Consider the following 13,847-nt stretch of genomic DNA (forward strand, 5'->3'; position numbering starts at 1 on the left):
TGATTATAACTTTGCACATTTATATATCACAAGCATTATGACTTCTCTAATATTAATAACCTATATATATATATATATATAGAGAGAGAGAGAGAGAGAGAGAGAGAGAGAGAGAGAGATATTAATACTTCTCCTGAAGCTATATGTTTAACATATTTTCCATTTCATGTGGGCTTGAGGAAATAGATTAGGGAAATGACTGTTAATATTTAAGTGTGTTAATCATTTTAGTGTTTTAAAATGGATGCCTGATTATAGGATTCCTTCTGTTTATGCAATCAAGCTCTTTTGATTTAAGTGGTCCAATGAATTTGTCTCTTGGAGGTGCTGTAGGCATTCAAGTGCCAATTTAACTTTTAAGCTAAGTCAAGGTTGAGTGATGTTACACTTGTTTTATCAATTCATTTCATCAAAATGGATTGGACATCCTAGTTGTTTATCACTTGAAATTGGAGGATGGAAATCTCCCGACATCCACAAGTGGTCAGGGACAGAGCACATATTCCAACATTGTGGAATTCCGTATAGGGATTGCATTTGAGCTTTACGAAATTTCTACAGCGCCTATGTGTCAAGGATGGGTGGCTCCCTCAGTTCCCAGGGTTTGTAATTTGAGATGGCTCCTTTAAGTTTTAACACCATTGTTGTAAATTTGCTACATTTTTGAATAATAAAATTATTTGTTCTTGTTTGAAAGATTTGCTCCTACTGAGTTGATCGTAAGTAGGAATAACACTGAATTAATAAGAGCAATCAGTTATTGTAGATGTATATGTTAATTGTCAAAATTTTAAGGCTTTTCATGTAATTTCTGCATATTGTAATGAGGATAATATCTGTTGCAGTAGAGTTGATTTTGAAGAAAGTACTAGACATTTATATTGATTGGGATTGAATAGAGTAGAAACCATTTAATATTATTTTATATTTCTTTTGGGGATTTTGTAGTTTGTTTTGAGAGATCCCAAACTTTCATGTTGAATACATATGCTTGCGATACTATACTCATGGGATGAGTAAGATCGTGTTTTTAAGGGAAAATTGAGTTATTGAATCAAGATAAACATAATGATAAATTTCAAATAACAAGGGCTATAAAGTCGTGGTATTATTCCCCTTTCTTTTTGGTTGATTTTGTATGTAATTGAAGACCATATTTGTTCTGATCTTGTGTTTTGTTTTGTGCAGATCCATCTGGTTTCATTCTTTTTCCTCTGGTTATACATTCTTTTGATTTGGTAGTGTCTGCATGTGGGATACTTTCTATAAGAAGTACACGTGATCCAAACTCAAAGTCACCTATAGAAGATCCCATGGCAATACTCCAGAAAGGATATTCTATCACTATACTTTTGGCACTTTTTGCATTTTTTGGGGTAAGATTTAATAAATTTGTTGGTTTTCTCTAACCCTTTCGATTTCCATGCCATATTAGATTGCATTCTATATTTCAGATTAGATGCATCGATTTCAATTTGAGGTGCATTATTTTATGAGACATCTTGTCTATAAATTTGAACAGTGTTAATGTGACCCACTTTTTTTTGCTGAATTGCAAATGATCTCCACAAAATATATCTGCAATCTTTCAGTCTCTTTTGTTCACTTAGTTATTAATATGTTCTTCTTTGTTGTATTTGGTTCTTTTGATACAGTCTACGCGCTGGCTTCTCTATACTGATCAAGCTCCTGCAGCCTGGTTACACTTTGCACTGTGTGGGCTAGTAGGAATCATAACAGCATATGTTTTTGTATGGATATCTCAATACTATACGGATTACAAATATGAACCTGTACGGACATTGGCACTGTCAAGCTCAACAGGACATGGCACTAATATAATTGCAGGAGTTAGCTTGGGTCTTGAATCCACAGCTCTTCCTGTTCTTACTATTTCTATATCAATTATCTCTGCTTACTGGCTTGGCCGGACTTCAGGTCTTGTTGAGAGTGATGGAACTCCAACAGGTGGTCTATTTGGCACAGCTGTAGCCACCATGGGAATGCTCTGTACAGCAGCATATGTTCTGACGATGGATATGTTTGGACCAATAGCTGATAATGCAGGCGGAATTGTGGAAATGAGTCAACAGGTATAATTTCTTTGAGATTTAACTGTTCGTGAAAATGTTTTTTTGTTATCACTGTTAATGTTGAATATCATTAGTCACTTAAATTTCGGAGAGGCTGAAAAAGAAATGTAAAGATCTGGGATAGGTCTTTTGCTTCAGAAATCTGAATAAAAAATAAGTTATAGTGCATTCTGACTTGTATATATATATATATATATTGTCCAATGTAGCTGCCAGGTTTTATACATCAGCTGTCTAGTAATCTGCAAATTTTTTTTCTTGCAGCCTGATAGTGTGAGAGAAATCACAGATCTACTTGATGCAGTAGGAAACACCACGAAAGCAACCACCAAGGGCTTTGCAATTGGGTCTGCTGCTTTGGCCTCTTTTCTTCTATTCAGTGCCTACATGGATGAAGTTTCATCTTTTGCCCATCTTCCTTTCAATCAGGTACATGTCTTCTCTGTCAATCTCAGTACAATAATTTCATCTTATCCTTCAAATATAAAACCAATGACAGAGGCTAACCCTTTTTCCGAAAGAGTGAAAATATTAAGAATGTGTGGATTTTGATGTCTATTTTAACCAGAGAAAATCGTGCAATCTACTGGTTTCTGCCAAGGACTTTGATATTTCAAACTTTTTTATGGAATTATTAGTTCATATTGCTTATATAGTTTGGCATAATAACTCTAATTACTGATTTTTGATACACAACATTTGACTCACCTGAATTCTGTACGTACCCCAAGGTATGTGGCACACGGAGCCCCTTTGCAGCCATTACCTTTTTCTCCACCCTTGGATGCATGCAAGTATTTTTGTACAGATAATATAATTTACTACATCATGCAAGCTCCAGATGATACCAAATTATATCCTTATTCCAGATCATGAACTGCTCTTGGTTTCTCCAGTAGTGAGCATTCTTGAAATTGTGAACACTGTAAATGCCTCCCACTTCAAAGGAGTGCAGCCTGGGACTCTACTTATTCCCAACATTAGGAAATCTCTAGAGTTTGCTCTTTTTGTGAATTCTGTTTCAGGTATCAATGACAGGTGCGACAGTGAGTTGCATGTACAGACAACAAATAATACACCTTTCTAAATTCTCCCCTCAACTAGGTTTTTGGTGTTGATAATTTTTGTATAAGAAATAATTAATAGGGATTTTTATTTCATCAAGCCTTATAAATTTTAAAGAGGCTTTCACTTCCCTAAGTTTTTGTTGGAAAGAGATTGTTTCGGCAAGCTTGTTTACTTCACAAAGATGATCATAACCTAAGTTTAACGGCTGTAAACTAGGACAATCTTTTAGTGTTATATTGTTCCGATTCTTGAAGTTGAACTTTGTCCTCATCATTTATTTTCCCCTTTTGAATTGGATTTGTTTTGAGTTGACATGTGTTGTACTACTTAGCATCAATATAATTAGAAGTCTCCAGTAACACAAGATGCATGACTCCTACCCCACTGTTTTCTACACTATATCGGGCATATTAAATCCATCCATTGCAATTTTCCACCATCATCCCTCTTAGGACATTATTGACTTCAAGAAGAGTCGTCACAGTGAAAGTCAATTATTTCTTTTCCACTTATGCCAATTTTGATCATATAACATTTTGTCCAACAGGTGATTTGTTTTAAATTTTTTATTACCACTTGTATTTGAATAATTTTGCATTGCAATTTATATATCATCTAGAGAAGGCATTTTTTCTACATTTAAGAAATGTTGAAAGCATTTTACTCCGATATTCATTCCATTGAAAGGTGTGATGACCTTATCTATTATATTTACCATAAATTTCCTAATTCTTAGTTAGGCATCTCAAAGTTAACAGTAGTGTTTTGTAACATAAAAATCATTTTGTTGTTTGTCTGGTAATGTGGAAGCTAAATTATCCCACTTAAATCATGGGACTTGTAATTTTTATAGAATGAATATGGATGGGCGGGCTTAAAAATTGCAAAATTGCCTATTAAATCATGATGGACTGAAGGTTAAGTTACAATTTATGCATAATAATTGATTGCAGAATAGAATTTTGCAGCACAAGAGACTATCTTAAAGGTCCCTTGCAGCACCATTACACTGTTCTTAATTTGCAACTCTACTCTTTCTGGTACCAGTGTGAGTTCTTCTCGTGCTGCTAGGCAGCAATATTCTAGCTGTATATCAAGCAGAATTAAAGGCTGTCGAGGGACACCTAGTTCTGAGGATCCTTGTTTGATTGGTAGTGTGATAGTCGTCTCTGAATCTGTCTCTGGTGGTAAAGTTTGCATACTCCCATGTCTATGTGTGTTGCAAGATGTTCAGAAAATCAATTTCTGAACATGACATTGTGTAAACTTGCAAAGGTGAGATTTTTCTAGAAAAACTCTCAAGAAATTCTTCTCAAGTGTTCCCCTTGTTAATTTTCTGTATCAATACAAGCAAAGTACAAAAATCTGCAAGCAGTTGGAAAGATTTACCTCATTGGCTCTAAGTATTTTTAAATTTTCTTTAGCAACTGGTTGTGAAAATATGACTTCTATCTGCCCTGTTTTGCCTTGATTTGGATAAACAGGTATCAGGCATGCTTCAAACTATATGGTTATTGTGACGATAAACATTAGATCAAGGTATATTAGTTCCAAGTAATATTTGCTGCTGTCATGTGGGTACTGACGAAAATGTTCTGAAGCATGTGGTATATGGGCTGTCATAGACATACTCTCTTCTATGCATGCGTGTCACTGTTAGATAGAAAAATGGACCAACTCAATGCTTAAAATTGTGCATCCGAAATGAGTATCGCTGAAGTTGCTTCAAAATTTTTGGGAATGTTTTTGGGTATGAGTGTCACACACAGGAGGCAAGATGGAACTTTTTTGGAATATATGTGCTGCCCTTTTCTATGGATGCCAGGTGTTTTTAGACATGGTATTGACTGTAATATATTGTGATATTTTCTGTGTCCTGATAAACTATGTCAATTTACTGCAGTTAAGTTGGAATTTATCGCCGAGAAAACAGGTAAATATAGGTGATATTTTGGTTATTTATCGCAGAATCAGGCATACTTATCGCATGCGCATCTGTTATAGGCAGCGATGGCACACAAAAGGGAAAAATACATTTTTTGATTGGAAAAACAGATTTGGAGGAGAGAAAGGGCAAAGAGAAGAAAAAAGGGTCCATCAGGATTGGAAAGACAGATTTTAAGTTCCCGATATTTTCCCGAGAAGTTTCCAATATATCTCCAATATTTCCATATGCCTTTTTTATTGCTGTTGACGATAACTTGCCGATAATGATATTTTGAACTAAGATACATATTATCGATAAGTAAGTTTAAATTATCAGTATGTGAGAGGTGTAACCTACAGTGGGTGCAATATTTAGGGTCTACTTGCATGAGTAGGAATGTTGACAAAACTCCCCACAGCTAACTAAATTACCATCAAAATTAACTTTGGCAGCCAGCAAATGCAGTTATTAATCAATGTATAGTGGCTGTTTAAAAATAAAAGTAACTCCCAAGTAAATAAAATAGTAAAATATCTGTCTTACCTATTAATTTGTCTGTGTGTGTATGTAATAAAGTGACAACTATTTAAAATTGATAATCATATACATACATATATAGCTATAGAAAAGTAAAATGGTTCTCTGAGCCAGAGAGTGTGTAAATTTTTTTTGACATAAAATAGCTCTATGTCCTATTTACCTATGAATGTGCCCATGTGTGCATGCATTAATTTAAATAGCTATCAAAGAGGACTCTTTATATTTTAAGAGGGTAAAAGGTTTGACTGGAGCCATAAACCAGTGAGGCCACAAATGAGGGACCTCATTCACCGATTGGATTTGAACTTTGATGGAAAGAACATTAAGTTATTAACACAACAACTTGACCATCACAACGTGCCAATGCTAGCAGCTATAAAAGAATGATATACTAATACTAGCACAGGTATCATAAATGCATATATTTAAAAGTTACTGAGGCATATCACTCTTGTGGCATCCACATCAAAAATTTATATAAGATGGATAGGTGTGTCAAGAGTCAAGACTAATATCGCGTAGCATAGTTTAAATAGATTTATATATCTATGCTTGTTTGAATGTAGGATCAGACCCTGTTTTTTCTGTAAGACCTGCTCTAGACAAGTATTGCTGCACAGGTGTTGACAATTATACCTGCACTAAAGGTAGCCTTTTTGCAGTCGTTTGCTCAAAATCCATACTGTACTGGCTTTATAGGAAAGTAACACTTGAGAGCGGTTCAAATCATATTGGAGCTTTTGTGATTAGAATGGGATATAAAGGCTAAAACTGACAATGGGGATATATATTTTCTATTTTGATAAGTTTTGATAAAATATCTCAGGCTTTATTTCAGTGCATCCAACTGTTTAAGAGGTACATTATTATACATGTCTGACAGAAAGTGGGTAAATAAATTGTTGGAAAATTGAATTTGGCAATATGCTGATAGGAATTTTCAAGTAGGCTGTAGTGATCTCAAAGGGAGGCTGAGTGGAACTCTGCAAATCATAGTAGTGTCACATTTGTACAGCAGTGACATGAAAGCTGGAATGTTTTATACATATTTGACAGAAAGTGGGTATGCAAATTCTTGGAAAATTGGATTTGGCAATATGCTTAGGTTACAGTGATCTCAAAGTTAGTCTGACTACAACTCTGCAAATGCTTTTTACAACTCATAATAGTGTTACATTTACGCAACGTTGACATGAATAACAGAATGCGTAAATGGAGTTCAATTTCACAAGTTTACAACAGGAAAAACATCACAGTTTAGTCAAGGTAAAAAAACGTGGATTAGTTAATAACATACATTCTAAACATGGGTTTTTAAATTATCCACACTTTTTTATTCACATTTTCATAACAAAACTTGGGTTGACTAGTAAAAGACACATGAGTTGTACATGACATGTGATAGTTAGGAAAGGTGTCTCAACTTTGCTTCTAATATGTGAATGTGAAAATGCAGTTTTCAGGACTGTGAAACATAAAATCTCAATTTCTGGGTTATAGAGTTGGTTTATGTGCAAAATAAAGTTTTATGCTTGTCTAGCATTGCATGTAGGGATATCTCTGGGGAATATCTTTTTGGGCTCTACAAAAAAAGGGATCCAACGGATGAATAGTTATGTCATAGAAACATAAGTTGTTTTTGGAATAAATTGACAAAATCGGCTTTTTTGAATAAATTGGTAAAAATTGGCAAAAAATAGAATTTCCAAAAAAATTTAAAATATAAAAAATTGAAGGAAAACAGTGAATAACTACTTTTCTTAAAATTAAAGAAAATTTCCATAGCATAGATGATAAATGACCTATAAAATGATTCAAAACACTTGGGAGTACTCAAAAAGTTTTAACAGTAAAATTTCAATTAAGCCATGTTTTGAAGTGCCACCAAAATATGATGTGGGCTTTCTTATTTTTCAAAATCAGAATGAAGCTACTATGCAAAATTTTGTCAAACTTTCATATTCATATAAGTAGAATTCTTTTGGGAAATTACTATCGGTATTCATTTGTGTAGTTTGAGTCAAACTCATTGACCCAAGTTTCATGAGTAGCAGTTTACAGTTCCATCTCTCATGAGAATACATAGAACATTTAGCACTCATTGCATCCATGTGTTGCTCAAAGAGGTGAAGCATCGAGACTTCTTGAAGGTCGTTCATCCTAGTACTACTCTAGTACAAGAGTGCTTAACCACAAGTTTCTTCTTAGGTTAAGCACGCTTGTGTGTGACCACATTTGCCCAAACCTTCAGCAAATGTTGTGCCTTACGAACCATTCATTAGAAAGCCGCTTAAGCCATCATTTGATAAGTAGAATATATTTTTCTCAAGTTCAACTGTGATATTGCTATCAGGAATCATTTGCATTGTTTTTGAGTCAACTCATATACCCAAGTTTCATGAGTAATGGTTCACAAGAGCTCATCTCTTATGAGACTAAATGGAACACGTAGCACTCATTGCATATAGGTGATGCTCACAATCATTGCATCTAGGTGATGCTCACAGAGGTGAAGCATTACGACTTCTAGGTGGTGTCACCCATTCCAGTGCTACTTCAGCTCAAGCTTGCTTAACCATGGAGTTTCCTCCAAGGTTAAGAGTAAGACCACTTTACTTGCAACCTCATTTTCAAAAACTTCAGGAAGTGTTGTGCCTTACGAACCACTCACTAGAAAGCCTCTTAAGCACAGCAATTGATAAGCAAGATATATTTTCCACAGTAAGTCAAATTGTGATATTGGTATGAGGACTCATTTGTATAGTTTTTGAGTCAATCTCATTGACCCAAGTTTCAAGAGTAATGGTTCAAAAGAACCCTTCTCTCATGAGAAGGAATGTAAAAGTTAGCATTCATTGCATATAGGTTATGCTTACAGAGGTGAAACATTGAGACATTTCATAAGGTCATGAATCCAAGTGCTATTCCAACTCAAGCACACTTAACCACAAGGTTTCCTCCAAGGTTAAGCCCACTTTGCTTGCAAACCCATTTGCAAAACTTTCACCAAGTGTTGTGCATTATGAACCATTCATTAGAAAGCCCTTTAAGGCTTAATCTCATCAATTGATAAGTAGGAGAATTTGTTTTCTAGAATTATGTCAAGTTGCCTTTTATTATATATACTCAATAAAAATTATACAAAGTTGGCATGATATACACATATGTGAAGTGATATACATGCATATACCAAAACAATTTTATATACCTTGAACAAAGCTTGAATTGCACGAACTATTTAATTTAATTGAGTAAGGATTATAAATATCTAGACAAATTTTATTAATTGTCAGAACTCATGTATAATTGGCAAGCCTAAAATGATTATAATGATTATTGTGGGGTACTTCGTTTTCCCCAAAATAAATGAGGGAAAATTTTCATACCCTACTCCTTTAGATCATATCACAACAAATAAGGCAGTTTTGTTATGGTCTTCTTTTGTTTCATATTGCAACAATTTAAATATATAAAACTTATATAAACAAAACCAATGTTAAAAAAGAAATACTATCAATCCATCCATACACTATATTCAATGTATGAAGGGAGGAAAATTTTGTTTGTAAATTGCCTATCTCTCATGTTACTGACTCTGCAACACTTGAGACTTTGCAAAATGCCTGATCCAACTTTCCTAGTTGCGTCTTCAGTGATCTCGTAAACAATCATTTACCTTGCAGGTTTTTCAGTTAACATCACTTTTAGAGTTTATGCTAGTTTCCCACAATTATTTTGCTGATTAACTATTGCTTTTTGCCTCACCTGATAAATCACAAAAAATGTTGAAGGTTGTTGAGTGAAAAATCTTGATTTTTCGGGGAATAAATCATTGCACATGCCAAGTCCTGATAAATCATGTATAACCGTGATTGCCATTTTCTACTGCTATGCTAGTAATATATATTAATGGTCAATAATAATTAAAATTTTGAAACTACTTTATAATATTAATTATAAACTATAGGGCTTCGCTGCTTCCTCATTAAAGGGTATTCTACAATAGTGCTTAATAGTGATAATGTTAAAGCTAGTGTATAATATTAATCATATTGTCGATCTCATCAAAATGCATGGGGCAAGGTATGTAAAGAGCTCCGGTCATATTGAAACTGCGATTCCTCATTGGCTTCACTTCTGTCATGGAATCAATCCTTTTCTGGAGCAATTCATCAGTTTCATGAGTTTTTTGGCAAGTATTGGGATTCAGGAATAATGGGGTACAATTGAGATTTTTTGCAGATTTACGCTTTCTATGTTTATGGCATTTGAAAGTTGGGCTTCATGGATGGAAATATAAAAATGTCTAGGACACAAAAAAGAGTTTTAAGAGGGAGTTGCAATGATTGACGAACTTATGACCTGAGTTATGACACATCATAAGACATCTTTGAATGGAGATAATGAACCAAAATGGAAAGCTTGAGTTGGTGAGTGGATTGTGAAGTGCTTATGACAAGTGGCAAGGAAGAACTATTTTTAGCTTGTGAACTCATCTTGGGATTTTGGTGCTAATTTTTAAAGTGGGTGCTTGGACGCTAAATTTTTCGTCTTAGGTTTATGGTTTTTAATTACAATTTGATGGTTTTGCTTATTGCTTATATTTATTTCGTACTTGAGATGGAAGTTTTTGGTAGATGATTTGCAGGCATTTTTATGCTAATTTGCTGGTTCAGATATACCAATTATATCAAATTACATTGAAGACATGCATTTAATATTCAAAACACATTTATTCTAGAAATATTTTCCAGTGATAACTTATGGTGATGTCAACTTGTGTTCACAATTTGAGCAGATTGTACATGTCACCATCCAGACCTTATTCAATTGCCATCATCTTTGTCAAGTTCCCTTAAACCTACAGGTAAAACTACTCAGGTCGACTACAAGTACTAAGGTCTACCATCTCTAATCTGTTGTTAATATTTCTGCACACAGGACTCGTCTGATAACAGAGGTTATCCTTGCATAAAGGGAGACAGAACGTTTGTGGGCAAAATGAAGGCTGACATGACTGTTAATGGTGTAAGAGGACGACAGCAAGTTTGGTCTGATATAATCTGGCAGTCGATTTAAAAATCATTGGGATTCACTTAAAAGTTCTAATTATGTTCAAATTACTTTTAAAGCAAACATCCAACAAATTAAATATAATCATGTGTGGACCAGATATACCAAATATATCAAGACCAGATATATATCAAGGATTATAAATTTGTTATAGCAAGACATGATATGCCAAATCCACAGAGAGCAGTATATTGGGTGAACCCAGGGATGTACTATGATTGGACCAATACCCAGGTTAAACCAGGAACAGAACCCAGGCCTGCAGAGAAACTGGAAACTTAGTTGTAACACAATTGCATTCAAGAGTTGTATGTTGGTGATACTCTTGTAAGGTCAGGATCCTCAAATTGTATTATATTATTCGTTGCCAATAAGTTGGTTCATGTTTTGGAGTATGGATCTGTTGTCCTGAAAAAGGTTTTCTCCATGTGCACCCATGTTGTATATTTTGTTAATATGTGTGCCTCCATATAATTGTAAAAATTAAGCATTTGCATAATACTCTCCTCTTAAGATATCTATAAGCATTTCACTGTATCTTGTTTTAGTGACCACCAAGCACCAGTTGAACACAATTAGTTGTCATTGTGCTGTCTATTGCTTGTCACTGGAATGAGCTAGAACAAATTTATGCATAGCTGTATATTCTATGGGCAGTAGCCAGATTTTCGGATTTGAGATGCTTGATTTTGTCAAACTGAATTGTGTCATTAGTCTATAGTCGTTTTGAGTTTGATAGAACTTTTACATGATTCATATACCTAATAAATAAATTCAAAGTTCTTCACAGGTTGATATTGCTATTCCAGAGGTGTTTGTTGGAGGTCTGTTGGGTTCAATGCTTATTTATCTGTTTAGTGCATGGGCATGTGCTGCTGTTGGTCGAACTGCACAGGAAGTTGTCAATGAAGTGCGAAGACAGTTTATTGACCGTCCTGGCATAATGGTGAGCATGGAGATAAATTGATTGTTCCTTCAATACTAATTCTCCTCTCCACAAAAAGAATCAATTGCATTTGTCTTGATTTGCTTGGAGAACAATGATAGAATTGTAGTTGCCTGAATAAAAAAATCTCTTTCCATAATTTGAAAATTTGATTTGATGAAACAACTGAGATTTGCAATGCTTGTTGCAGACTTACCAAGAGAAACCAGATTATGAGCGTTGTGTTGCAATAGTAGCATCTGCTTCCCTTCGAGAGATGATAAAGCCTGGTGCTTTAGCAGTTGTATCTCCCATTGTTACTGGTAAACCATTTCAACCATGATACTTTGCAATATTGTATATCTATGCCAGCATATTTGGGTTGAAATTGATGTTCGGTTTCTTTGTTTTTCTTAGGATTTGTTTATATATTTGATGTTCCTTTTCTTGATTTTTCTTCAGAATTGTTTATATTTTCATTTTATAGTTTGATTGTTTAATTTCATTATTTGCAAATAATTTTTTGATGGTCCAGATAATCTTTAACCCTCATTACAGCATTTTAATTGCGACCAGATTCGTTTAAATATTTCCTCGACACATCAGATTGCATGATTAAGAATTGTGATTTGTAAAAACAATATGGTAGATCTTTTTTAAAAAATTTTCATGGTCAAGTGAAAAAATTATATTATTTGCATCTTAATATCTTGGAGGGATCTGCTCAAGATTTTGTAGTTAGACATTTTTCCTAATTCTGTTTGTTATTAGCATTGTGTCTATTATTTGGAATTATGTTTAACTGTTATATGCAGGTATCGTGTTTAAGATTCTAGGACAATACACCAACCAGCCTTTACTTGGTGCCAAAGTTGTTGCCTCGATGTTAATGTTTGCAACAGTCTCTGGTATCTTGATGGCCTTGTTTCTTAATACTTCTGGAGGTGCTTGGGACAATGCAAAGAAGTACATAGAAAGTGGTGCTCTAGGAGGAAAAGGAAGTGATGCTCATAAAGCAGCAGTTACAGGAGACACGTAAGTAAAAGGAAGACAATGTGGCTCTTGCAATGTGTTGTTATAGTCTCTTTGGTTTATTGTGTACTTTCATCTTCTTGTCAAATGTCTGCCTTGTGTTTTACTTATAAAGATACTGCTGGGGCACATGGTGCAGAGTTGGAGATCCGTTCAAAGACACTGCTGGGCCATCACTCCATGTGCTCATCAAGATGCTTGCAACTATTACATTGGTTATGGCACCAATGTTTTTGTGAATGTGCTGCAGGATCAGTTATTTTAAACTAGTAGCTGCAGTATTCTTTCTGCTTTCTGTGGACAAAGAAGCTATGCAGCAATATAACTCGGTAGAATCTGTTTTTTTGGAAGTTGGGTGATAATTTCAGAGTTATAACCAACTGCTTGAGCTAACCTTATGAGAAAAAGCCACAAAAATGGACAGCCAATTAGTTAGGGCCATTAGGGCAGCTTGAGTTAAGCGGAATCTTTGTGGTGATAATTATACGCCCAATGACTTTATGTTTAGGTTATGTGGGTTCAGTAAACAGTTATGACTAGGATCAGTATTAACAAAATGTAGTTTTTCATATGGTGCATATGATTGATTTCTGTGGGCTACATATGCCATGTTGTATGGGATGAGATCTGACAATTTTTGTGATCTGCACAAGAACGCACTCCTTGTGGACTATTATTAAAGCCCACTGTTTGTCGTATGATATCAAGGATTCTAGTTATTGCTTGTGACAATTTGATGCCTAACATGATGGATATTGAGTTCATCTTCTCGTGTCAGAATGCCAAGGATCAAAGCCATCAGGGATTGTAGTGTAATCTAATGAAAAGATTGAGAGGTGGTTTACTGGTGCAATACTAGTGATTACTTTAATAATAAATCACAAATAGATAAACTGATCCGTGGAAAGCAACAATTTTATCGTGAGATGGCCCAGAATTTATTAATTCTAGAAAGATATATGATCTCCACCTGGTTTAAACATATTTGTTCTTACATATTTATTCTTCCTGTCATATTTTGTGGGCATCCATGTGCGTTCTAATGTTGATTTTTTAATTTATCATAGTGACATCAAATGCTGCTTTTGTAAGCCATTGCCTATCAAATTAACTTCTTGCTTCCCTCATAAGGGTAAACAGCTCTCGAAGCACTGATTTATTAAGATAGTCTACTTTGCAAGGCTCTACC

At 34.6% G+C, this 13,847-nt stretch overlaps 1 protein-coding gene across 3 annotated transcripts in view; it reads left to right on the forward strand.

The window, feature by feature from the left end:
- LOC149572184 (pyrophosphate-energized membrane proton pump 2-like) overlaps window positions 1–13,640 on the forward strand; it is a 28,691-nt gene extending 15,051 nt beyond the window's left edge. For all 3 annotated transcript variants that reach the window (XM_089813449.1, XM_089813450.1, XM_089813451.1), the window contains 7 exons: window positions 1,189–1,376; window positions 1,656–2,093; window positions 2,358–2,522; window positions 11,492–11,647; window positions 11,838–11,949; window positions 12,442–12,661; window positions 12,798–13,640. In XM_089813449.1, coding sequence (XP_089669575.1) covers window positions 1,189–1,376; window positions 1,656–2,093; window positions 2,358–2,522; window positions 11,492–11,647; window positions 11,838–11,949; window positions 12,442–12,661; window positions 12,798–12,897 — 1,379 coding nt within the window. In that variant the 3' untranslated portion in view covers window positions 12,898–13,640. The remainder of the gene's footprint in view (window positions 1–1,188; window positions 1,377–1,655; window positions 2,094–2,357; window positions 2,523–11,491; window positions 11,648–11,837; window positions 11,950–12,441; window positions 12,662–12,797) is intronic.
- Window positions 13,641–13,847: the final 207 nt, after the last annotated feature.

Source organism: Cupressus sempervirens, chromosome 2 (genome assembly GCF_028749045.1).
Source record: "Cupressus sempervirens isolate cs-2001-9-10 chromosome 2, ASM2874904v1, whole genome shotgun sequence".
Classification (NCBI taxonomy): Eukaryota; Viridiplantae; Streptophyta; class Pinopsida; order Cupressales; family Cupressaceae; genus Cupressus; species Cupressus sempervirens.